At 35.7% G+C, this 27876-nt stretch overlaps 1 protein-coding gene across 8 annotated transcripts in view; it reads right to left on the bottom strand.

Annotated features, from left to right (window-relative positions):
- Positions 1-256: 256 nt before the first annotated feature.
- LARP4 (La ribonucleoprotein 4) overlaps positions 257-27876 on the bottom strand; it is a 66472-nt gene continuing 38852 nt past the window's right edge. For 5 of the 8 annotated variants that reach the window (XM_057556397.1, XM_057556395.1, XM_057556394.1 and 2 more), the window contains 8 exons: positions 17404-17616; positions 16800-16912; positions 13003-13212; positions 12307-12355; positions 9594-9755; positions 6151-6275; positions 5867-6035; positions 257-4724 (listed from right to left, as the gene is read on the bottom strand). In XM_057556397.1, coding sequence (XP_057412380.1) covers positions 4386-4724; positions 5867-6035; positions 6151-6275; positions 9594-9755; positions 12307-12355; positions 13003-13212; positions 16800-16912; positions 17404-17616 — 1380 coding nt within the window. In that variant the 3' untranslated portion in view covers positions 257-4385. Of the gene's footprint in view, positions 4725-5866; positions 6036-6150; positions 6276-9593; positions 9756-12306; positions 12356-12998; positions 13213-16799; positions 16913-17403; positions 17617-27876 lie in introns of those variants that run through there. The other 3 variants (XM_057556398.1, XM_057556396.1, XM_057556401.1) reach the window with 3 other exon arrangements.

Raw genomic sequence — 27876 nt, forward strand, 5'->3', positions numbered from 1 at the left:
TGATTTTTCTCCCCTTCAATAACTGCTTCTAACACTAAAAGAATTTAAGAAAACCCCAGAATCACAGAGCTGAATCTTCTAGCTCTCTACCCTCACTTTGCAGATGAAATATCACACAACCCATACCCCCCTCCCAAAAACAAAACAATAGCTGAAACCAGAATAGAACTAGAGAGTGGGCAACATAAAAACTACTCAGAAAGTAAATACAAGCAGCCATTAGACATAAGCCACCTGGAGAAAAGGAAACCAGTCCTGCTTTTTAATAATTTTATTTTTTCTAATTTTGTGTTAATTTCCCATAGCACCTTGGCAATGTTGAAAACAAAAATACAAATACAACGATGTACTCATTTTAACATAATATGCATGAGCATGTGTCACACCATTGGCGGGGGGCGGGGGGGGGGGGGAGTGCAGTTTTGACAACAAGAACAAACCTAAGCAATGGACAAGAGAATCCAGATAACTGGTTCTGACTCCCAACCCCGAACATTTAAGAGATATCACTCATACCTGAATCAGGCAAAAAACCAAAAACCAAAACCCAATAATGATGTGGATTGTTTCTTATACTAATCAGTGTTTTGTGCTGCAAAACTGAAAATAAAACCATTTTATTGTATACACAGCCTGTTGGTATCTCACTTGTACTTTCAGGAACCGTCTACTCAACAATTCACAGCTTTTAAAAATAAAATTGAAACTATTTAATAATTAGGTGGAATTTAAAAAAGAATACACTCTCAACTTGAAAACAAATTCTCTTTCAACTTCTTAAAATGTCCTCAATTAATGAGGACTGAAATGTCTATGTATCTTCTTGAAATCTCAAACTAAATTAGCATACACCAAAAAGCCCAAAGTTAAATTAATGGCCACCAAATTGTAAGGAAATATAAAAACTTAGGAAAGAACACCATACATTGTAGTTAAGAATTTACAAAAACTCCTCTTTCGTATTTTACCTTTTCTGTAAAAACAAAACAGTACTTTTAAAATATGGTTAATATACATGGCCAACATAAATAACAGACTTAACCCCAGTGCTGTTCAACTGTATCAAAGTAAAACCAATGGACATTTAAGCCAAAAGACTAAATATTTAAGGCCATAACTAATAAAACTATAGAAAGTGTTCAGTAACTTTTAAATACTAGTCTCTGCTCCAGCAGATGCTAATACTCCATCATTATGCTTTCTCCAAAGCCAACCTGGTATTTAAAAAGAAAAAGGAATGTACAACAATATTCAAGCTACCTTAATTTTAGAAACCAAAAATAAATAAATCTGCATGTCATTTGATCACATGCAAATTGAGCACACAAGATAAGAACAAAAAACCATATCACTTAAAGAGCTTATCTTCTTCCAAAATCCAGTTGAAAAAAATTTAGATGGATCATTCCTTTGAATGCCAGTGTCTATATTTGCAAAAATGAAATTACTCAGGTTAAAGACAGGCCTAGATACCATGAAAACCTTAATTATCTGGATAGAAAATGGAGGCAAGTTTTGCCATATCTCTATCTATATACCTTCTCTGTGAAGTGCAAGGTGATGAACTTGTGTGACTCTTGTTCTCATGCATTTAAGAAGTATGGCAGAAGATCACTGAACCATACACTCAAGATCATTTGTATCTACTTTTACCCTCCAACAACCCAAGGACAAGTTAAGTCATAAGGATGAAGAGAAAAACTTGACATTTAAATTCCTCCTTCTAAAGAACCAAATAAATAGTTAAACTACAATGAATGCCCGACCCTCATCAGTTACAGAGTAATGCTGGACAAAAAAGCCATCAGTTTCACACAACTCATAGGCATCATTTAGATACAAACCTTAAATCTGATATAATAAAATAAATGCTAAATACATATTGTGAATATATATATTATATATATATATACACACACACACACATACACCCACACATTATTCTTCCCTATACATCCCATCAAAACGGGAACTATTAGCTGTAATGAGGCAAATTAACTGAAAAACATTATATTTAATATGAAATTTAAAAATGGTCATGTCTTTAAATTTCTACTTTCAATAACACCTTCTGGGAAAAAGCAAGAACACACTTGCTTTCTTGAGGAAGAACTCTTTTCTTGTGTATCAATTAGAACATTTAGTTTTTAGAAGTCGGGTAGACTAACAGCAAGTCATACAAGGATACAAGTAATATAGGCCTATTTCTGTGACACATTGTAAAAGAAAAAAAAGTATTGTTTCATCTAAGTGCAATAATTAAGTTTATAATCCTTACCAAGCGATTTTTGTAAAATGTTTATTCTCTTAAATCCAATACATTCACAGAGTGTTAACACTTTAAACGTTTATCATTTCCACCAGCTGCAGCATTATCTAAGTAAACCAAAATAAGCACTTTTATCATAGATGTAGTCAGTGATTATTAATACTTTTTTTTTTTAAAGACCTAAACTTCCCCCAAATTTCAGCACAGGTAGTTTTATTGTATGTTTCATTTAGTAGAAAATAGTGTGTAGAAATGAATAGTTTCAAACTGCTTAAATATATTATATCATGTTATCAATCCACCAAATCAAAAGCAATTGCCAAGCTGAATAATAAGTTACAAAGAAATGATAATTCTGGCTTGTACAGAAATGTGCGGTGTTTTCAAAGCTCTGAACAGTTACCTACTAATACAAATCTCCAAAGCTTAACTTAGAGTTGGAAGATGAGTTTCACAGTAATGTAATTTTAACCCTCATTTACATTCATTTTAATATATTACTAAGATGTTTACTCTATGTCACAATGGTGCTTTCCAGTGTTCACAATTTACAGTTTCAATTTGTACATATGTAATTCACTAACATAAGGGACAGTTATTACTATCACAAACTATCCCTAAAAAGAAAACAAAACCCCACCTTACATAGAACTCTGAAAATGGTATGACTTAAAACAGATTAATGCAACATGGTTTTTAATTTTTTAGCCATTTTCTAAACACCAGCATGTAAACTTGCCTATTTAATGTGAGAGCTACAACTTTATTCACTGAGAAATTATGTTAATTTTAACTATCTTTCTAACCTTAACTCAAAAATTTTGTGACTTGCTGGTTCTGTTTCTGTGAATTCCAAACTGCTTTTTTTTTTTTTTTTGAGAAAGGGAAAGAAGGAAGGTGATAAATACATTGTAAACAGAAAAAGTTGTCCCCAAATTAAAACTTTAAAAAGAAATTTCTTTTTACATCTATACTATTTAACACTTTAAGAGTCAGCTACAATGTTTCATCTTTAACACTAACACAAATAAATTACTGTAGGGTCAGTCTGCCCTATCATTCTGGGATCTAAAGTTCTAAATACATGACCAGAAGAGTAAAATACTTTAACGTTCAAGTCAGAAATTTAGAACAGTTATATGATTTGACTAGACTGAGCCAGGCTACTAGAAACATACAATTCTGTAGGTGATTGGTTATTTTGCTTTTGGGGGTGGGTAGTCAAAGAACAGAGTAAGGAAGAAAGTAACAAAAGAAAGAAATCGTTTCCTATTTTAGGGGGGGAAGAAAAATCACAGGGCAGCTTAAACCTCTGAGCTCCATTTGACCCACCCACTCAGATATAACACAAAATTTTAATTTTTCAAATAACCCCCATTCTTTCCTTGAGTATCAAACTGATTGGTAGTCACATCCCCAAGTACAATCAGAGTTTAACAGCTTGTTGAATGAAATATTAGTAAGGTCAAACAGACAGACTAAATTTCAAACTGGAAAAAAAAAAATCTACTCAAGTATTACATTCAGTTTTCAAATCATTTACTAACATGACAACAGATTTGGCTTCAATCATACTTGCACACACTCACACCACAACAGTCACCCCAGCCACTGATCTGTTTTGCAACACAAGGCCATATAGGCAGAAATGGCATTCTCCAAGCCAAACTTTAAATAGATTAAAAAAAGTAATTTCTAATTTTACAGAAATGTTTCTTCAAAAAATATTTTCTCTCACTCCCTCATCTCCTATACTGAAGGATGTATAATGTGTTTTTTTCCCAAGCTAAATCTGAACCCTCAAAATTGATTCCAGGCAGAAGATCTCTGCAAATTAAAATCAAAAACAAAAATAGAAAAATTATATTTTTATATATGTATACATATATATATATATATATTTATACTGATTGGAATCCTCCAGCATTTTAAAATCGCTTTAGAGATGAATTTTGGGATTCTATAGCTCACCACTCCAAAATCCATAATGATTTAAGGATGTACTTTCTCTTGTTTCCTTCCTGGCCACGCCCTCCCCTCCAAAACAGTTCAATATAGCCAGGCTCAAGTTTAATGGGAAGAGAGAGAAGTTTCTGAACAGTTTTTTTGTTTTTGTTTACTTTGGTGATCTGGGTGGCACGTATTGCTCTTTGCCATTACGTCGAGTCACTCCCTGAGGTATAGCCCTATGGCCAAACTGGCGTCTCTGTTCCCTGATTTTTCCAGCTGCTCCCCTAGGAATGGCATTGCCTCGGAAGCCAGAGTAATCCTTACTAGCCCTTGCTTCTGGCTTCTCATGTTGTTTCTCGAAGGACTTCTCAGGAGCTCCATTCTCTTCATTTTTGGTGGGAGATACTGCATTGGAGCGAAGTTCTCGCAGTGGCTGCACAAGAACTGGAGATGGCTCTTTAGGGGGCTTCTGGCACACTTCAGCATAACTTAGCTTCCGAGGTTCCTTTGAAGTAAAGATAAGAAACAAAAACATTTATGGTACATATTCTCTAAAGTACAGAAAGAATAGTGTTAACCACAAGAAATCAGTAAGTTATCTTGTAGGAAAGGGCACTAGGCAGTCTCTTATACAATGCTATTAAAGTGTACAGGTACAATCTTTAAAAATAAAATTTGTTGAATATAATTAAAAAGTCTTAGCAATTTATGTATGATACAATAATTTCACTTGAGATATTTATTTGAAGGATATACAAGTCAGCAATGTTTATAATGATGCAAAAAAACCTGGAAACCTAAATGGCTAACAAGGAAGAACAGATTAAATTTATAATGGTACATCCACATGATGAAATAAAATGGTTCCATTCTCTCTTCCCTGACTACAAAGAAGCCTAAGAGAGATACCACAAGAATCTCAGCAGAGCAGTTGGAAACCAATAATATAAACTCTTAATTACCTCATCTGAAAAGGAGGAGAATAGGGATGCTGTGAGAACGGGCTAAAGCATAAAAGTCTTTAGTACTGGTCCTAGCATATAGTAGGCATTTCATAAGTGGTAGCTGGTATTCTATTATTATTATCATTATTATTAAAAGACAAGATAAAATGTTCTTAACCTAGAAAAAAGAAAGAGCTGTACCAAAAATGCTACTAGTTATATCAATGAATGAAAGACTTATAGGTAAATTCTGTGGCTTTTTTTCCCCTGCTTTTCTATATTTTTCAAATTATAAAAACGATTCTGGAAATTGAATAAAAATGGCAGTGGCCCCTCATGGGTTTCATAGATTTGTTAAGCATTATACAAAAAAGAATTTCAAGAGGCTCAAAGCCTCTATACCCTAGCCCAAAAAAAGGTACAGTCATCATAATGAGAAGGAAGCTTCACTTAACCACAATCTGATTGGAAACAAAGCAATCAAAAGAAACAGAATAAACAGTAATTTCTTCATTCCCTCAACAAGGCTAAAATTTCCAATTTCTTCAGAGTGACTTTAAATTCCTTTTTTGATGTGGGCAACCAGCCCCAATTTGGGCTATTTCCAAATGACTCTGCTCTAGCAAAGAGTTATGTGAAAAATAAAATTTCTCATTATTTAACCTATTGTTTTATTCTCGCTAAACTAAATTCAACAAGTTACCTGTAGGGCCACAGCTACAGCTGCACTTATGTTACTATTACACGGTGAAGCAGTATTTGTTCTCGATGGCTTTGCAGTACTCGGGGAAGAAACTGGTATAGTTGTCTGGTTGGGAACATCTTTCTGAACAGTGGAATCCTCTATTAGATCCTTTTCTTGCTGAGTTGTGCTAAGGAAAAAAGAACTTGACATTAGGCTTAATATAGAACACAAAGAAACACCTGAGAAATGATCAGAAGAAAAAGTAATCTTAATGTGAAAGATCATATACTTTGAAATTGTACCTTAATGCAGAAAGCTCAGCTGTACATGGAGGACTGGTGCTCATATTGAGTTGCTGGGCAGAGGTGCAGTCTGTCTGTTCATCCTCTGCAGTCACTGGGCAACTAACTCTCAACTCTTCCTTATCCTTAAAGTGGAAACATATTTCAAAATTGAACTTATATAGATACTTCTCCAAAGAAGATAAACAAAAAAACAAACAAACAAAAAAAGAAGATAAACAAATGGCCAATAAGCACATGCATGAAAAGCTCAACATAACTGTCCATTAGGGAAATGCAAATCAAACCCACAATGAGAAACCATTTCACACTCACTAGGATAGCTATAATCAGTAAGACAGAGAATAATGAATGTTAGTGATGGTATGTAGATATTGGGACTCTCATACACTGAGGGTGGAAATGTAAAATGATGCAGCCACTTTGTAAAAACAGTCTGGCAGCTCCTCAAAAAGTTAAATATAGAGTTACCATATGACCCAGCAATTCTGCTCCGTTATAAACCCAAGAGGAAACACATGTCTATACAAAAACTTATACACAAATGTTCACAATAGCATTATTCATAATAGTCAAAACGTGAGAACAAGCTAAATATTCAGCTGGTGAGTGGATAAACAAAATGTGGTATAACTATCCAATGGAATATTATTGCACAATGAAAGGAATGAAGTACTGATACACTCTACGACAAAGAATGACCCTTGAGGACATTATGCTAAGTGAAATAAGCCAGTCACAAAAAGACAAATACTGTTTGATTCCACTTATATGAGATACTTAGAGTAGTCAAATTCAGAGACAAAGCAGAATGGTGGTTGCCAGGGGCTGAGAGAAGGGGGGGAATGTGAGCTGCTATTTAATGGGTAAACCATTTTAGTTTTGCAAGATAAAAACAGTTCTGGAGACTGGTTGCACAACAATGTGAATGCATTTAACACTACTGAACTGTACACGCTTAACATGGTTAAGATGATAAATTTTATGTTATGTGCATTTTACCACAAGTAAAAAACGAATATCAAGAAAGAGCCCTAGAAATTAAAATCGACCAACAAAATAAAAATTTCAATAGGTTTTTAGGGGTATGGGATTAAAATTTTTTAAAATTTCAATAGGTTTAAAAGGTAACATTCAGGATAACTTTGTAGAAAATACAGACAGGTACAAAGATAAAAATTAGAAAAGCCAAACAAGGAAATCAGAGGTTCAACATACAAGGTCCAATATCAAATTAAGTGTTCATCCCATATTTGTGGGTTGGAATTACAAGAAGTACATTTTATTATTATTCTTTAAAAATGTATCTGTGGGGACTTCCCTGGTGGCGCAGTGGTTAAGAATCCGCCTGCCAATGCAGGGCACACGGGTTCGAGCCCTGGTCCAGGAAGATACCATATACTGTGGAGCAACTAAGCCCGTGCGCCACAACTACTGAGCCTGTGCTCTAGAGCACGTGAGCCACAACTACTGAGCCTGCGTGCCTAGAGTCCGTGCTCTGCAACAAGAGAAGCCACTACGATAAGAAGCTTGCGCACCGCAATGAAGAATAGTCCCCGCTCGCCACAACTAGAGAAAGCCTGTGCGCAGCAACAAAGACCCAATGCAGCCATAAACAAACAAACAAACAAGCAAATAAATAAATGTGTCTGTGTATCATACCTCAGCAAATCTGAGAAGCCATCAACTTTAAAACACACCATTATTTTATATACTAAGAAAAAACACTGCCACTAAAACTACAATAGTTTTTAAATTATAAGACAGCCTGACTTTCATGGGGAAAATGTAATAACAATAATTTTTTTTAAAAAAAATGGTCTATCTTAGAAGTGGTGAAACAATTACCAAATTGCATAATTTTTTTAACAAGGGAAGACAGTGAAATACCTTCAAAATTCTGAGGGAAAATGATTTCTAATAGAGAATTCTACAGAGATAAGCTACTTATCAAGTGTGAGAACAGAAGAACATTTCAGAATGCAAGATCTCAAGAAATTTATACTAAAAACCTTATACAGGAAGCCTGGGAAGATGTGACCCACCATAATTTGGGAAAGTCAAACAAGAGTAAGAAAAAGAAGGGATCCACCAAAGAAGAGTAAAGAAAATTCCCAGGATGACAGTGAAGTCCCAGGAACACAGCTGTGCAGAGTATAAGAAAGGAGACATAATAACAATATACCATAAGCCTCAGTTATGGAAAAAAATGATGCAATACTGAGATGTGACATACAAATGATGGCATTACCTAATCTAACTGGCAGTGTCTTTTACTTTCTTAGTAACACCAAAATAATGGGGTATCTCATAATTGATGGCAGTATAGATATGATGAAGTACAATGTACTGAGAGGATGAGAAAAGTATATTGGTTTAAGAGAGCTAAACCCTTAGCTTCTAGAATGTAAAGTTAATAGACAATGTCTAAAACTGAAAAATCTAAGAAGGAGCAGTATAAACATGTTAATTAGATATACAGGGATAAATGTCAGGAGAAAAACCTAGAGTTGAAAGTGGTAGCAGGGGACTACTATTTTTCATTATAAGCCTAGATATACTATGTACATGTACTCTTAAAAATGAAGCTGAGGGCTTCCCTGGTGGCGCAGTGGTTGAGAATCTGCCTGCCAATGTAGGGGATGTGGGTTCGAGCCCTGGTCTGGGAAGATCCCACATGCCACGGAGCAACTCGGCCCGTGAGCCACAATTACTGAGCCTGCGCGTCTGGAGCCTGTGCTCGGCAACGAGAGGTCGCGATAGTGAGAGGCTTGCGCACCGCGATGAAGAGTGGCCCCTGCACCGCGATGAAGAGTGGCCCCCGCTTGCCACAACTAGAGAAAGCCCTCGCACAGAAACGAAGACCCAACAAAGCCATACATACATAAATAAAAAGAATGTAAGCAGACAAGAATAGCATTAAAAATAATAATAATAAATAAATTTTAAAAAAAATGAAGCTGAATTAGAAACAAAAGGTAGAAAATGAGAAAAATTTGTGGGGCATGAGGATTTAGCATATAAAGAGGTCTACACTCAAAAAAATATTGTAGGATGGGTTATCCCAACCTTTTGACATCAACTCTCCATTTATTTGGAAGACTGAGTTTACCAGAGTAGCTTAGAATTCATTCGCGTTATCACTTAATTATCGATATATGCACTTAAGTGGAAATGACACTTTCCATTCAGCTTTCATAAATTAGTTCTACCAAGCTAGGTTGACTGATACAAAGACAGGCAAAGGTGAAGAAACATTTTATTGACGTTGTGTAGCTTTATCACAAATCTTTTCGTAATACTCAAAGTATGCTAAAAACCCCATGAATAAACACTATGATAGAAATAAGCATTGAGAGCAAATAAAATTTTAAATAATAACCATGAAAACAAAGGCAAAAAATTGGTCCCATAAGATAAAGATTGGATGCTTCAGTGTTTACCTTTTCTTTGCAGACACCTTTAACAACATCAGACATCCTACTGTCCAAAACAAGTTCACCTGGCGTTCTTGATGAACTTCCAGGTAAAGGAGGAAAATTTGAGGCTAATAAGTCAAACTTTGGTGTTGGAGCCTTTGCTTCAGCTGTTGAAGGATGGGGTCTCTAAAAGACACAAATCAAAAAACAGATTACATGCTCATCTCATTCTCTAATCCCGTACCACAGAAGCTGAAAGCTCTAAAAAACAAACAAACCAAACTCCACCTAATGAAGAGAACTGTTCCCCTATAAATTCTTGGATTCTCATTTTAGTTGAGTTCTCATTAGTATTGATCAATCTGACTTATCTTTAGTCAGTCAGCTCCTTCTCTTGGTTCTTTTGCAAACTCTGCCACACTCTTTAAACCTTCTAATCAATCTCCACTATTCTTTGCTTTCTAAATTTGCTATACTCTCTTCCATAACAAAAATAAACACAAAACCCCCTACACTACCTAAATTTGCCATCATCTTTTCTCCTTCTATAGTCTCAAGGGAAAACAATATCCTTCCTTGAAAATCTTTTCATCTTTCTCTTCCACCTACCACTCTCTATACCCTCTGACAAGCCTCTCACTTGTTGTATCTTCTTCTCTACTCCCTCACCGCACCACTAAAATTGCTTTGACAAGTCACCAATGCCTTCTTCCACAATGCAAAATCTGACAGACTTTTTTTTTCTGACCTCACTCTAGCATTTGGCATGGTAAACATTCTTTCCTGTGGGAGCTCATTCTTCCGTTAGCTTCTGATACCTCTTTTCCTTAATTCTCAGATCTGACAAGCATGTGCTCTTCTCCCCCTGACCACCTCTTTGGATGGTTTTGGTTTCTATATGATTGCCACTCTTTCTCCCTTTCCATACTCTCCCTGTGTGATATCCATTATCCACAGCTTCAACTACTACCTACATGCAAACAACTCTTAAAACAATCTTTTTCACTTTATGGTGAATTTTTGGCTGCACAACTCTGAAAATTAACCAAAAATCACTAGGTTGTACGCTTTAAATATTTTCAGACCAGATCTTTGCCTGAAACCCAGATATCAATTTGCCTATTAGCTATTTCCACTTGGATTTCTCTTGGATACTTCAAACAACAAAATGAATGATCACATTTTTCAGCCCCACAGCTACTATGTTCCTCAAGTTCCATTCTCGGCCCTTTTTAATATCACTTACTCTACTGAGAGTCCCCTGCATGATCTCATCTACTCTTGTTACTTTAATTACTACATGTAAGCTTACAAACCCTAAATTGTACCTCTAGCTAAGATCTCCTTACTGCACAAGGGTACCCCCACCCTGCCCTTTGTACTATGAAGCAGGCCGGTCTCCTGTTTCTTCAGTCCTCAATCCAGGTATTTTCAACATATTAAACAGACCTCCAACCTAATCTCTCCTCTCCTTAATCGTTCAGGGCCACTTGAGGATTCACATAGACTGCTACAATGGTATCCTAAAAAAGCTGTTGCCTAAAGTCTCAAGGCTGCCATGGTACAGAAAGCTATAAATGAAAAACCAACACTTTTAAAAGGTTCACAGTTTGCCCCAAGGACTATTCTTTGTGTTATAATGCAATATTTTTCTTCTTTGAAAATCTGTACCTTTTCACTGCTTAAACATGTGATATCTGTATACTTATATGTATATTATATGTACACTATATAGTATACTATTATATATGTATATAACTCACTAGTTATACATGTAAAGCAAGTATTATATTTCACATTTATGATATAAATGTAAATTCCAGGCAGGGTTTTCTTGAGACCTCCATGTCTTCCTATACTATTTTTATTCCTCAACTCCTTTTGACCACAGTTAAGAAATGGCAAACATTCACCATGAACAAACCACACACACAAAAAAATATGAATAATTTGAAGCTAGGTAAATGAGGATTCAAATAAGAACCTGCCTAGAACTATAAAAAAATTTTAAAAAATCTCTAAGTGGTTTCACAGGATTGGCAAATATAAGAATCAGCACTAGGTAGAAAACTGCCCCCAAGTAACAATTAATAAATAGTATAACAGTTTCCAACACCATCCAACAGAGCTTTAAAAGTGAATCACATATGCTACCAGACTGGCAAAAAATCATATACTTTGTAAGGCTTATGGATAAACAGAAACTTTTTTTCACAGAGTGAAAATCAGCACAACCCCTATAGAAAGCCATTAGGCAGCAACTTACTGAATTGTGACTCAGAAATCCCACTTCTAGGGATTCTCCTTCAGATACTATTGCACACATAGGAAGTGATGGTTAATATGAGGTTATCAATGCACTGTTTGTAACAGCATTGTAAAATCAAAAGATTGAAACTCTTTAAATTTCCATTAATAAAGCAATAATTAAACTTTCCATGGAATATTTTCATATATTTTATTTTAAACCATGTGAATAGATTAGGTATTCAAGTAATTTTTTTTTAAAAGTGAGCAACACAGGTCAAAGCTCTAACTATATGTGTGCTTTAAGGGTGAGGGGTAATGGTGATGGTGGATATTTCAGGGTCAAGAACAGGCTCTAATCATAATCAATATTATAATCAATAAGACAAAAACCCGGAAAGATACACCAGAAGTCAACGCCATAGTAAATCACAGAAGAAAAAAAAAAATTGAACGTATGTAATTAAAGGTTAAAAAAAAAACAACTTACTGGGATCCTTTCATCTTCCCGACGTCTTCGACCTCTGAAGAGAGTTCTCCTTTTAACAATGACAAAAGGGAGTGGGGGTGGGGAAGCAGGTGGGAGGGACAATTCATAAGTTTCTTCAAATGTATACATTCTATCAAAGATGGGCGAACTTCTATTTTAAGTATCTATACTTCCTAAATCTCCTTTATTATTAAAAGATATATTTTCTTCTGAAGAGACGCTGAGCTAATCTACCAAAAACTTCACCTACTACCACCACCACCACTAAGTAAGCTGGGCCCATTTTTATTAGCAATGCTCCCTCCAAATCAGAAGCATATTAGGGTTCATTTTTTTTGTTTTGTTTAGGAAGGGTAGATAACATATAACCCCATTCCCACAGTTTAGATGTTGCTAGAAATTAAAACTATGATGCAGATGGAATCTTATCTTTCTAAGCTAATCTTTCCTTAGTGAACTATGAAGAACTTCAGAATAACTTTTATAAACCTCTGACTCAGAGCTATATGGGCATTCTGAATTTCTTAATTATGAAAAACTAGTAACACATATTACATGAATAAAGTATTTATTTAGCATAACTATATACCAATAATTAAATTTAAAAATCACTAGATCGTGGTCTTCAAACATTCATATTATGATTAAAGAATTTTCATATACCTTATTTCCATATTTATTACCATACTTCCTTACCTGCCCCTACCATAGTCCCCATTCTGTTCCATCTGCAAAGTGGGAGTCTCTTTTGGAAGGTAGCTTTGCTCCTGGTGCCCTGTTACTGTAGGGTTATGTCGTTCAGTTGGAAAGTTCCTTGAACCAGATCTGTTCAATGGTCCATCCGTCAATGACACAGAGCCCTCTGTTGAGTGTTCTGAACCACCTGACCTAAAATGAGGCTTCACACTATAAGAAATATAAGACCATATATGTGAAAGGATAAATTAAAACAGAAAATATTTTCTCTTAATGGTAGAAACTCTTAACAGGCCAAGTTAAAAATTGCCTTCTGCTGTATTCTGATTTTCCATAAACTGGGTTGGACACAGAAGCACTGTGTTGTAAAAATGTAAACCCTTTAATGTCTCAGACGTATTATTTTTAAAAGGCAAAGAATTTTTACATTAAAAAAAGCTGTCTGGAGAGATTTGGGAGGTGATTCAAAGTTCTTCAAGATAAGGCTACTTCTACCCCCAAATTTAGGATATAACTAGGATTTTACCTAATTTCTTTAACACAAACTGCAGTTCTGACACATCTAAATCAGCCAGGCTGGAAGCTTATTGAGTCTATGCCATACATTCTCAATGGGGTAACAATACCCCCAAAGGGAGTAAGAATTGGCATACATTACATAAATAGATATACAATAATCTCTAGTATTAAATTTTCATATGGGGGAAGTCTAAAAAAACTCTTTAGGGGACTGATAATTTTTTTAAAAAGTAAGGAACAGTGGAATATATTAAAATCCCAGCTTCCTACTAAGCATCCCTCCCCAAATGAAATCAGTTGTTCAAAGATCCAACAAAGATGTGGGACCAAAAAACTAGGAAAATATAACGCAACTAATAGCCTGGCATGACTTCATGAATTAAGGTATGGAATCTGGTAAAAAACAAAAAACCAAACCAAACCAAAGACAAATAAAGCAAAACAAAACAAAAACAAAAACCACCTACATCTAACAAAAGTAGCTTTTATCTTGTATGATGGGTATAAGCACCCAACTCTCTTAACAATTTGTAAGCAGATGAAGCTAGGGTAGGGTAAAGGAGAGGATGCAGTTTAATCAATAGTGAAAACATCTAAAGTAAGCCCAAGCAACTGAGGACCCTGGCTCTACAGGAGATTAAAAAAGGAAGTATTAGATTTCTATTTAGCCCCTGGCTTGCAGTTTATATACTCCATTTTTTTTAGTCTATTTTCATAGTTACAAGTTTATAATATTAATAACACACTGTAAATTCCGGGTTCTTTGAATAGGGATTTAAAACCTCATACTTATGAACAATTAAACATTAATTCCAATAGCATCTCCAGCTATCCTACTAACTCTTTAGAGAATATAACAAATTAGATTACTACTACTAAAACTTAAACATAAAAATTAGGCTATAAAGTTGGGCTAAGTCTCATATACAGTACTTTTCCAGATAATTACTTATACGTTACAAAATAGTTTCTGAATAGCAACGAAATTTACAGTATGTCAACTAACACAAACTAATTTACATTATCCATCATATCTGAAAATGACCTCATGAGGTAGATATTGCTGTTTATGTATCTGTTCAGAAACTATCACTCACTGAAATTTTCTCATTGCATTTCAATACACGCAGTAGACAAGTTATTAGGTTTAACAGCCCTCAGATCTCATAATCTTACCCTTCACAGAGAGGGACTTACAATCGCAGTCTTGGCAAAAGAAAAAAGGATGATGAAAGAAAGAAGTGCTAAAAGATGTAAAGGAAGAAGGAAAGTGACAGAAAGATAAAGTATGAAAGGTAGAAAATTGCCCAGACTTCTGAAAGTTAGTCCTATTCTCTCTAAGTAGGTCTAGTGATCATCACTGGGCTGTTACAAGGTTAATGTAATAAACTGCTCCTTGACTGATAACTTAAATAAATAAAAATAAAGGCCTGGCAGCGGTCACTTCTTAGAAGTAAGAAGGAAGCAAGGATTTGGGTTGGTGGTCAAAAGGCTCTAGTTCATCTGCAATATCTGCATTTTTATAAGGAAGTATTCGTGTATTATTTCTGTGACTAAAAATGAACAACAACCTGTATTGGTCAAACAAACGCAAAAAATTGTACACAAGTAGTTTTGAATAACAAGCAAAATTATACTAAACCTATCCTGTATCTTCAAAACCACAGATATATCTCCTTATAAGCAAGAATGACTTGGGACTTCCCTGGTGGCGCAGTGGTTAAGACCCCGCGCTCTCAATGCAGAGGGCTTAGGATCGATCCCTCCTCAGGGAACTGGATCCCACATGCACGCCGCAACTAAGGTGCCCACCTCCTGCAACCAAGGAGCCCACCTCCCAAAACTAAGACCGGGTGCAACCAACCAACCAACCAAATAAATAAATAAATATATATTTTTTAAAAAGCGAGAATGACTTGACTGTCATTCTTGGCTTTCTTATTGTATTTTTACTTCTTGAAAGCACAGCAGTGCTTTCAAGTGACAATAAAGGAATACCATAAGCCCACTTAATGTATTTTTAAGTCAAGCATCTGCAAACACCAATACTTTTTGTTGTTATTAAAAATTGTTTTTAGTCTCTTATAACCAAGATGTCTACTTCACGTAAGTGTTTAAAGCAAAATTCACCTCTTCAAAGAAATGTGAAATCAACAGATACATATTTTTACAAAGCTACTATTTCTAATCATGAGAAATCTGTATCTCCTCACAAGGAAGGTTATAAACTGCCATTTGTATTAACTCAATTATTTTTAAGAAAAAAACTTTACTAGCTATAGTAGAAGAAAAGAAAATGTGCTAATCTCAGGTCTGCTGATGATAAAAAGCCATGTAACCCTAGCAAGATATTCATCCTCTTCAACTTTCACTTTCTTCAATTCATCTGTAAAATGAATTAAAACTACATCATAACAAAGGTCTTTCCAGATTTAAACATCACTGTCTCTGTGTGCACATGGAAATTAAATAATCTTTTTGGAACAACAGGATGAAGGTTAGAGGACAGTGTGTGTTTTTAAAGCTCACTGTACTTCTACTCATATGTCCTAGCAATACTTGAATTTTGCTGTTATTACTGTATCACCAAACTAAGGGTCATCTACAAGAGCACAAGTAATCTTTTGTTTATAAAGAATCCTTCATTCTTACAATATGAAGAGTTCTCATTTGAAACTTCATAAAGCAATTAAGAATGTGTATATGTAGTAAAATTTTCTGAACACTTAAAAATGATCTTCAGGGAATCCCCTGGCAGTCCAGTGGTTAGGACTTGGTGCTTTCATTGCCATGGGCCCAGGGTTTGATCTGGGGAACTTAGTCAGGGAATTAAGATCCCACAGGCCGCAAGGCAAGGACAAAAAAAAAAAAAAAAAGATATTCAAATGCTTTAACCAACTGTGTCAGTTAAAGTGAGTACATGGCTTCCCCGGTGGCGCAGTGGTTAAGAATCCACCTGCCAATGCAGGGGACACGGGTTCATGCCCTGGTCCAGGAAGATCCCACATGCTGCGGAGCAACTAAGCCTGTGCTCCACAACTACTGAGCCCGAGTGCCACAACTACTGAAGCCCACGCGCCTAGAGCCCGTGCTCTGCAACAAGAGAAGCCACCCAATGAGAAGCCTGTGCACCACAACAAAGAGTAGTCCCCATTCGCCGCAACTAGAGAAAGCCTGCGCACAGCAACTGAAGACCCAACACAGCCAAAAATAAAACAAATTAAATAAATAAATTTAAAAATAAATAAATAAATTCCAGCTATCGTTTTTCATCTTACCGATTTTTTTGGAATGGTCGACCCATATTCACAGCAGCAGCAGCAGCAGCATTTGTTTTATAAGATCCTGGTGAATTAAAGCCATTCACAAAACTACCATTGGGAAAAGGAGCCTAAAAGAAAATTTTAATGTTTAAAAGCTATTCATAGTAAAAACAAAAACCTGGTGTGAGGGTCTTAAGAAACTTCTGATGAACTAACCTAGCATCAATTTCTTTGATAAGCCAAAAATAATTTTAAACATTTGCAATACTCACTCCAAGTTATCACTTGAATTACAGAACAAGGAACAACTGGTTCAACACTTAATAAAGAATATTTCTCTCTGAAAAAGTTTCACAAAACTTTAAATCATTCAGGATTTTTCCAGTCTATTAATTTACCAGCAATTTAAAGAATAAAATGATAGGAACCAATAGCTCAACTCTTAGTCATATGCATATATTTGATATGGGGGATTAAATATCCTTATCACCATTGAAAAGCCAGAAAGTAACCAATATCAACACAAAACAAAATAAAACATGAACTCTAATTCTAGCTGATTTCTTCAAATTTCAGCTTCAGTGAAAAAAATGTATTATTCTGTAAGGATCTCACTTACCAGTGGTGTTTCAAAGTAAGGTGTGGGATTTGGAGACCAAGACTGAGGCACAATACTATAAACAGAGTACTGTTGGTGAGGATTATATACAGGCTGCATAAAGACCGGTGAGGCATACTGTGCTTGAGTTTGAATGGGAGGACTATACATACTAGAATCCATTAATCGATAACCATTCTTAGCAAAAAACGTATTGATGGCTTTTATCCTTGCCTAGAAGCAAGAAGAACACAAAGGATATAATCACAAAGGATAAAGTGTATATTTTCACAAATATATTTAATTTACATTTGGAACATATTTTCCATGACATTATTTCCATGTACTATAGAGTTAGTAGAGCAAAAGAAAATGATTGATAGCTGTACTTCTAAAAACTTCTACATGGCAAATACGATTAATACAATAAACAAAGTAAAACCACAAAAGTCAAAATATTAAAACTAACTGCAACTTATCACAAGCAAGGTGGAAAAAGAAAGGCAAATGGCTCTTATATGAAAAGATGCTAGACCCTGCTCATAAGAGAAATGCAATTAAAATGGAATTAACATTTCTCACATAAAATTGGAAAAAGTCTAAAAATTTGACAACATACTCTATTGATAAGGCTGTGGCAAAACAGGTACTCTGATACATTGATGATGGGCATTCAAAACAATACAACCCTTAAAAAGGAAAATTCAGCAATGTCTTCCAAAATATCACATATGCATATTATCATATTCTTATCAACCCCACTTCTAGGAAATTTTACTGCATATACACAGACCAAAAAGAGGTTTTTAAAAAAATGATGCATATGGCTATTCACTGACACTTACTATGATAGGAAGTGGGGGGGCATGGGGGATGAGGGGGCTTGGATCCACAACTCTCCCGAACACACGCTCACACACACGAAACAACCCAACAGTCCATCAATGATTGAAAACAACATGGTGTATCCACACAATTATCAGATGTAAGAAAAAAAAAAAAAAAAAGAAACCTGAGGAACTGCTCTAAATATTATAATGGAGTGATTTCCAGAAAATACTATTTAAAAAAAAAAAGAAGAGGCAAGGCAAGGAGAAAGGTATGTATAGTTAGGTGTTGTTTAGATAAGTTAGATGTGGATATGAAGATATACTTGCATTCACACACACAGACACGTGAATATGAATTTAATATACTGTTTTAGATATTTTACTTTTAAGCCATGCACATACTGAATAAAATTTTTAAAAATCAGTTTGTAAAAGTTCAATGCAAAATGAACCTAAATGTGTATCCAACTAGAGGAATAACACAGAGAAACTCTAAATGACTTTGAACCAAAATAAAAATCAACTGTTATGAACGTTCCTTAGGAACAAACCACAAGGCAAAGTACAGCAAAAAAAAGTCTTAATTTGTTTTCAGGATTATATTATTACTGGTATTGTTATTCTGAGACTTCTGTCTGTGATTTTGGATATACCAAATCATAAATTATATTGGGGTCACTGACATCTGAGATTTTCACGTGGGAGAAAAGAGATGCAGACAGCAACTGAAGAAGTAAAAACCATGTAGCCTGAATTTAAATCGAAAGCATCGATATAAACTCATGATATATATTGTCTTAAAAAAAAAAAAGTATTTAATAGCTCTGTTCAAAGAAAAGGTTTAGAAATAATAACCAAACCATTAGCCAGAAGCACTCCTTGTGCCTAAGCAGTGGACTGCAAAACATTACTTTCCCATAAAAGTAACATGGCAACTCCAGAGCCTTTTGATACAAAACGTACAAGAGCCTGGAACATTTTGTCACATTAGAGAGCAAGGAACATTGAAAATACCATGACAAAAGGACTCAAAGAGGCCATACTTCATCAGTAAGGACAATGAACACACCAAATATGTTTAAATATTCAAAACCAAAAAAATATCTGAATGGTCGTTTTTGAAGGTTGCCAGGGAACCAACACATTATTTTGAAAACTGGTAGTAAAAGCTAGAACCAAGCATTTATCATACATTGCATATATGAGCTGTACCTCAGGGTAATGAAGATGAAGGAAAGCTTTTCTTTATGGAAGTGTTTCAAATAATAAATGGAAAAAAGATAGCACAGAAATAGTACCACTTTGCAACCCTTAACAAATCAGTATATCTAGTCAATGATCAGCAGCAGCTAGTATAAGAGAGACACACAAAGACATATACTACATGTTTTTGTTCTCTTTGCTGCTCCAAAATAAAATCTAATTCTGATTAAGCCTCTAGATCTAGCTACCAATTTGCATGAAATACAGAGGTCAGAGGATCGTGTTAAACTACACTCAAGAATATAACTTGGGACTTCCCTGGTAGCACAGTGGTTAAGAATCTGCCTGCCAATGCAGGGGACACGGGTTCGTGCCCTGGTCCTGGAAGATCCCACATGCTGTGAGGCAACTAAGCCCACGCACCACAGCTACTGAGACTGTGCTCTAGAGCCCGCGAGCCACAACTACTGAAGCCCATGCACCGCAACAAGAGAAACCACTGTAATGAGAAGCCTGCGCACCACAACGAAGAGTAGCCCCCACTAGCTGCAACTAGAGAAACTCCACGTGCAGCAATGAAGACCCAACGCAGCCAAAAATAAATAAATAAATTTATATTTTAAAAAACTTGGGCTTCCCTGGTGGCGCAGTGGTTGAGAATCCACCTGCCAATGCAGGGGACACGGGTTCGAGCCCTGGTCTGGGAAGATCCCACATGCCGTGGAGCAACTGGGCCCGTGAGCCACAATTACTGAGCCTGCGCGTCTGGAGCCTGTGCTCCGCAACAAGAGAGGCCGCGGTAGTGAGAGGCCCGCGCACCGCGATGAAGAGTGGCCCCCGCTCGCTGCAACTAGAGAAAGCCCTCGCACAGAAACGAAGACCCAACACAGCCATAAATTAAAAAAAAAAAAAAAAAACTTACTAAAAAAAGAGCTCGTTTTTAAAACAAAAAAAGAATATAACTAGCCAATTCAAAAGTGGGCAGAGAACTTGAATAGGCATTTCTCTAAAGAATATATATAAATGGCCAATAAGCAGGCGAAGAGACACTCAACATCACTAATCATTGAAGAAATGCAATTAAAACCACAGAGATATCACATCACATTCATTAAAATAGCTACTATCAAGAAACAGAAAACAGCCAAATGTTGGAGAGGATGTGGAGAAACTGGAACCCTTGTGCACTGTTGGTGGGAATATAAAATGGTATAGCCATTATGGAAAACAGTATGGAGGTCCCTCGAAAAATTAAAAATAGAATTACCATATGACCCAGCAATTCCACTTCTGGGTATATATGCAAAAGAATTGAAAGCAGAATCTTGAAGAGAAATTTGTATACCAATGTTCATAGCAGCCTTATTCACAAAAGCTAAAATGTGGAAGCAAACCCAAGTGTCCATCAACAGATGAATGGATAAACAAATTGTTGTATATACATATAATGGACTATTCAGCCTTAGAAAGGAGGGAAATTCTGCAATATGCTACATGGATGAACCTTGAAGACACCATATTAAAGTGAAATAAGCAAGTCACAAGGAGACAAATACTATATGATTCCATTTACATGAGGTAAATGGTCAAAACTCAAAGAAAGTATGTGCTGAAGGAGGGGAAAGTGGAGAGTTACTGTTTAATAGGCACAGAGTTTCAGTTTTACAAGAAGAAAAGAGTTATGAGAATGGATGGTGGTGATGGCTACACACACAACAATGTGCATGTGTTTAATATTACGGCACTGATAAATGAAATTAAAATTTAAAATGGTTAAGATGGTAAATTTTATGTATGTGTATTTTAACACAATAAAAAAACACATAGCTAACGAAATGTATAATGTGAGAAACTTTGTAAGACAAATAACAGTGATTTCAAAAACATACTTCCAAAAGTAAAACTAAAGAGGTAGAGGACAAAATCATAAATTGTATTTTATTTTATATTTTTATTATTATTATTTTGCCACTCCCCGCAGCTTGTGGGATCTTAGTTCCCTGACCAGGGATCGAACCTGGGGCCCCAGCAGTGAGAATGCCAAGTCTGAACCACCGGACCACCAGGCAATTCCCAAATCATAAATTTTAAAAAAGAAAAAAGAGAAAGAAAAAATGTGAATCGGGAAAATGTGAGCAGTGCCTGATGTTTAAGAAATTATTGTTTATTTTTCAAAAAGTGTGATAGTAGTGTGGCTATTTTTTTTTAATCCCTTTCTTTTAGAGATACCAATATTAGTTTATTTACATACAGATGAAATTAAGTTTCAAATTTGCTTCAAAATACCTGGGATATTGGGAAGTAGATGGGATTAAGATGAAACAAGAATAGCCATGCTCTACTAATTAATCTATTAAAACCAAATAAATATGCTATGGATAAAAGGGAAATAATGTTCTTAAAGACCGAATAAAAGAGGAAATGTCAGCAGAGAAGGAATATATTGTTTAAAATGGAAATGCTAGAACACAACTTGAAGATGAATTCAAGTCCACAGAAAGTATCCAATCTGAAGAAGAAAGAGATGGAAGAAAAACAGAATCGCAGTGAATCAAGCAGACCTACATATGTGTAACTGAAGTCTCAAAAGGAGAGGAGAAAGTGAGGCAGAAATTTTTTTGAAAAACTAGAGGTTGAAATTCCTCCAATTTGGTGAAAAACATCAATTTACAAACAATAAGTTCAGAACACCCCAAGCAGGATAAATAGAAAACCATAGCTAGACACACTAGGTCAACCTACTGAAAACCAAAGAGAAAACAAAACAAAAAATATCTTGGCGGCAGGCAGAGAAAAACAACACATATTATAAGAATGCTTCACTAGAAAGAACAGAAGCCAGAAAACAATGCAATCTTAAAAGAAGGAAAAAAGTTAAAACTATCAACCCAGAATTCTGTATCCATGTACATGTATCAATGTACAGAATTCTGTACCCATCAAAAATGAGTGTGAAATACAAGACAGCTTTAGATGAGGAAAAATTAAGAAAATTCATCCCTGGTGGGCGCTGTTAAGTAACATCAAAGGAAGTTCTTTAGCCTGAAAGGAACTAATACCAGGTAGAATTGATCTACGGAGGAAGAGCAATAAAAAATGCGTTCTTGCTTATTTACAAGAGAAACAAGATAAAATGTGAAGCAACTTATTAGCACACACAATAAATGTTCCATTGGACTCCTTCACAAGCATATCTCTAGGCCAAAGTCTGCAAGGACCCTTGACCTTGGATGTCCACTGCACAAGAGTGAGAGCTCTCCCAAATTATCATGGGTGATTTTTATTAATTTTTGAATCATGAACACTATAATTTTCCAATTAATCGGGCACAAAGATATTATAATAAAATATAGCACTGTGGTATCATAATAGCTTTTATAACTATTTTAAATTTTTGTGAAAAACGTAAATAACTATGATTCAGAGGAAAACACTAATGCAAAAGCATCCTTACATAAAATAGATAAAATCTAAGAAAAATGATAGGTCTAAATTGGAGTTTAAGCATTTAAAGCCATTTTATTAAAAAAAATTGTCAGAATCTAATTTCACATCAGATTTTAAACTACTTTAAAATAAATAACTCTCCATTAAAAAAAAAATCTTTCTTAGGTTAAGAACAGAATTACTAATATTTATATTTTATATTTGTATATGCTATACTATAAAGCAGAAATCAATATGTATTAAATTAATTTACTTCATCAAAGAGCAAATAGTAAAGAAATCATGTTAATATGCTGCAAGGAGTGTTTACATTCAGTACAATATGCTTTATGGATTCAGGAAAGAGATTCTGTATTAGGTAGGGTAGAATACATTACTGTAATGAATATACAAATGATTTAAAAGGCCCAAACACAAAAAAAATTACATTTCCCTTGTTAATACATTTAACAAAATACGTTTAAGACACGTACACTGAAAACTACAAAGCAATGAGAGAAACGAAAAACCTAGATAAATGGAGATACCATGTTAGAGGACTCGATATTAGTAAGGTGGCAATCCTCTCAAATTAATCTATAGAGTCAATGCAATTCCAATCAAAATACCAGCAAGTATTTTTGTAAAACCAACACATTGATTTGAAAATTTATATGAAAATGTTAATGACTTGGAATACCGAAAATAATTTTGGAAAATCAAAACAACTTTGAGAACTTACATATTATCTGATTTTATAACTTATTATAAAGCTACAGTAATCAAAACAACAGGGAACTGACTTAAGGATAAACACAGAACAGAAAAGAACAGAGTCTAGAAATAGACCAAAGCATATATATGCTTTAATAGTCAACAAAGGAATAGTCTTCAACAAATGGTGCTGGAACAAGTATTGTACTTCTTTTAAAAAAAGAATCTTGACTTTTCCTTCCAAAAAACACAAAGTAACTTGATACAGATCATAAGACGTAAATATAAGTACTAAAACTATAATACTTCTAGAAGAAATCATGAAAGAAAATACTCATGACATTAGGAGGGGTTGATTTTAGATAAGACAAAAATAATGAACCCTAAAAGAAAAAGGAAATGAAATAGACTTCATCAAAGTTAGAAGTCTACTCTTTAATATACACTGTTAAGAAAGCAAAAGGCAATTCACAAACTAGCACAAATATATTTGTAATACACATCTGACAAAAAACTTGCAACCAGAATACATAAAGAACGCTTACAAATCAATAATCAGACTAACAACCAAATTTTTAAAGACAGAAAAAAGATTTAAAAAGACAGTTAACTAAAAAAGATGTATGGAAAGAATGAAGATGTCTAAGAACAAGTGACTAGATAATCAAATCGCAGTACAGGCATACCGTATTTTATTGCGTTTTGCTTTATTGTATTTCCCAAATATTGCAGTTTTAAAAAAAAATTTTATGTATTTATTTATTATTATTATAAATTTTTTTTTGGCTGCATCAAGTCTTTGTTCCTGCGTGCAGGCTTTCTCTAGTTGCAGCGAGCGGGAGCTACTCTTCATTGCAGCGCGCGGGCTTGTCATTGTGGTGGTTTCTCTTGTTGCAGGGCATAGGCTCTAGGCATGCAGACTTCAGTAGTTGCGGCACGCAGGCTCAGAAGTTATGGCTCGCGGGCTCTAGAGCACAGGCTCAGCAGTTGTGGCACATGGGCTTAGTTACTCCACGGCATGTGGGATCTTCCCAGACCAGGGCTCGAACCCATGTCCCCTGCACTGGCAGGCGGATTCTTAACCACTGTGCCACCAGGGAAGTCCCCACACAGTATTTTATTAGTTCCAAGTGTACAAAATACTGTCCAATATTTTTATATCAACAGCGTTTAATAACTTTGTGTCTCTGTATGACATTTTGGTAATTCTCGCAATATTTCTCACTTTGTCAAAATTATTATCTTTGTTATGGTGATCTGTGATCTTTGATGTTACTAATGTAATTGTTTTGGGACACCACAAACCATGCCCATATAAGGCAATGAACTTAATCAATAGATGTGTGTTTCTGACTCCTCCACCAATGGGCAGTTCTCCCGTTCTCTATCTCTCCTTGGGCCACCCTATTCCCTGAGACACAACAATATTGAAACCGGGCCAATTTGGCCCTAAAATGGCCTCTAAGTATTCAAGTGAAAGAAAGAGTCACATATCTCTCACTTTAAATCAAAAACTAGAAATGATTAAGCTTAGTGAGGAAGGCATGTCAAAAGTCAAGACAGGCTGAAAGCTAGGCCTCTTGTGCCAAACAGTTAAGCCAAGTTGTGCATGCAAAGAAAAAGTTCTTGAAAGAAATGAGGACTACTGCAATGAACACACGAATGATAAGAAAGCCAAACAGCCTTATTGCTGATGTGGGAAAGTTTTAGTGATCTGGATAGACGATCAAACCAGTCACAACATTCCCTTAAGCATAAGCCTAATCCAGAGCAAGACTCTCACTCTCTTCAATTCTATGAACGCTGAGAGAGGTGAGGAAGCTGCAGAAGAAAAGCCTGAAGCTAGCAGAGGTTGGTTCATGAGGTTTAAGGAAAGAAGACATCTCCACAACATCAAAGTACAAGATGAAGCAGCAAGTGCTGATGTAGAAGCTGCAACAAATTATTCAGCAGATCTAGCTAAAATAAGTAATGAAGATTTTCAACGTAGACAAAAGTTTTATATTGGAAGAAGATGCCATCTAGGACTTTTATAGCTAGAGAGGATAAGCCAATGCCTGGCCTCAAGGCTTCAAAGCTTCAAAGGACAGGCTGACTCTCTTGTTATGGGCTAATGCAGCTGGTGACTTTAAGTTGAAACCAATGCCCATTAGCCATTCCAAAAATCCTTTGGCCCTTCAGAATTATGCTAAATCTACTCTACCTGTGTTCTGTGAATGAAACAACAAAGCTCAGATGATAGCACAACTGCTGACAACATAGTTTACTAAATATTTTAGGCCTACTATTGAGAACTACTGCTCAGAAAAAAAGATTCCTTTCAAAATATTACTGCTCACTGACAATGCACCTGGTCACCCAAGAGCGCTAATGGAGATGCACGTTAAGATTCACGTTGGGGGCTTCCCTGGTGGCGCAGTGGTTGAGAATCTGCCTGCCAATGCAGGGGACACAGGTTCGAGCCCTGGTCTGGGAAGATCCCACATGCCGCGGAGCGACTGGGCCCGTGAGCCACAATTACTGAGCCTGCGCGTCTGGAGCCTGTGCTCCGCAACAAGAGAGGCCGCGCTAGTGAGAGGCCCACGCACCGCGATGAAGAATGGCCCCCACTTGCCGCAACTGGAGAAAGCCCTCACACGGAAACGAAGACCCAACACAGCCATAAATAAATAAATTAAAAAAAAAAAAAAAAAAAAAGATTCACGTTGTTTTCATGCCTGCTAACACAGCTTCCATTCTGCAGCCCATGGATCAAGGAGTAATTTCGACTTTCAAGTCTTATTATTTAAGAAATAGATTTCTTAAGGCTATACAGTAGCTGCCATAGATAACAGATCTGGGCAAAGTCAATCAAAAACCTTCTAGAAAGGATTCACCCATTCTAGACGCCATTAAGTTCATTCATGATTCACGGAAAGAAAACAAAATACCAACATGAATAGGAGTTTAGAAGAAGTTGATTCCAACCTTCATGGATAACTGAACAGTTCAAGACTTCAGTGTAAGAAATAACTGAAGATGCGGTGGAAACAGCAAGAGAACTAGAATTAGAAGTAGAGCCTGAAGATGGGACTGAATTGCTACCATCTCATGATGAAACTTGAACAGATGAGGAGTTGCTTCTTATAAATGAGGAAAGAAAGTGGTTTCTTGAGATAGAATCTCCTTCTGATGAAGATGCTGAGAAGACTGTTGAAATGACAACAAAGGATTTAGAATATTACATAAACTTAGTTGTTAAGGCAGTGGCAGGGCTTGAGAGGACTGACTCCAATTTTAAAAGAGGTTCTACTGTGGATAAAATGCTATCAAACAGCACTGTGTGCTACAGAGAAATGGTTTGTGAAAGGACAAAATTGATATGGCAAACTTCACTGTTGTCCTATTTTAAGAAACTGCCACGGCCACCCCCACCTTCAGCCACCACCATCCTGATCCATCAGCAGCCATCAACATCAAGGCAAGATCCCCCACCAGCAAAAAGATTATGACTGGTTGAAGACATGGATGATGATTACCACTTTTTTTTTTTAGCAATAAAGTATTTTTAAATTAAGGTATGTACATTTTTTGACATAATGCTATTGCACGCTTAACAGATTCCAGTAGAGTGTAAATGTAACTTTTATAGGCACTGGGAAACCAAAAAGTTCGTGTGACTTGCCTTACTTCAGTGGTCTGGAACTGAACCCTCCATACCTCCAAGGTATGCCTGTATATTCCTACACTGGAATACTACTTGGCAATAAAAAAGAGTGTACTACCAATACATGCTACAATACGGTTTACTAAAAATAATTATGGCAAGTGAAAGAAGTCAGGTACAAAAGAGAATATACCGTGTGGTTTCATTCATATGAAACTACAGAAAAAAACAAACCTATAGCAGCAGAAAGCAGATCAATAATTGTCAACACTGAATGTTGATGAGGGGAGACTGAGAAAACAACAGTGCATAAATTTGCAAAAACTAATAAAAATGTATGCTTCAAATAAGTACATTTTATTGTATGTAAACTATACTTTAAGAATGTTGATTTAAAAAGAAAATTTTTCTTAGAGAGGGCCTAGCAAAACGACTAGATTCAAACCCAAAGGCATAAAGAAAAATATTTATCAATCTTGTAATCTTGCTACAACAAAACGGATTTCCACACAAATACCACAAACATAATAACAATACAAACAGTTAATTTGACGAGAAGATTAAGCTCCTCTAAGAACTCATACAAATCAATAAGAAAATCTTCACAGAAAAATAGTCAAGGGGACTTCCCTGGCAGTCCATTGGTTAAGACTCCATGCTTCCACTGCAGGGGGC

Source organism: Balaenoptera acutorostrata, chromosome 11 (genome assembly GCF_949987535.1).
Source record: "Balaenoptera acutorostrata chromosome 11, mBalAcu1.1, whole genome shotgun sequence".
Classification (NCBI taxonomy): domain Eukaryota; kingdom Metazoa; phylum Chordata; class Mammalia; order Artiodactyla; family Balaenopteridae; genus Balaenoptera; species Balaenoptera acutorostrata.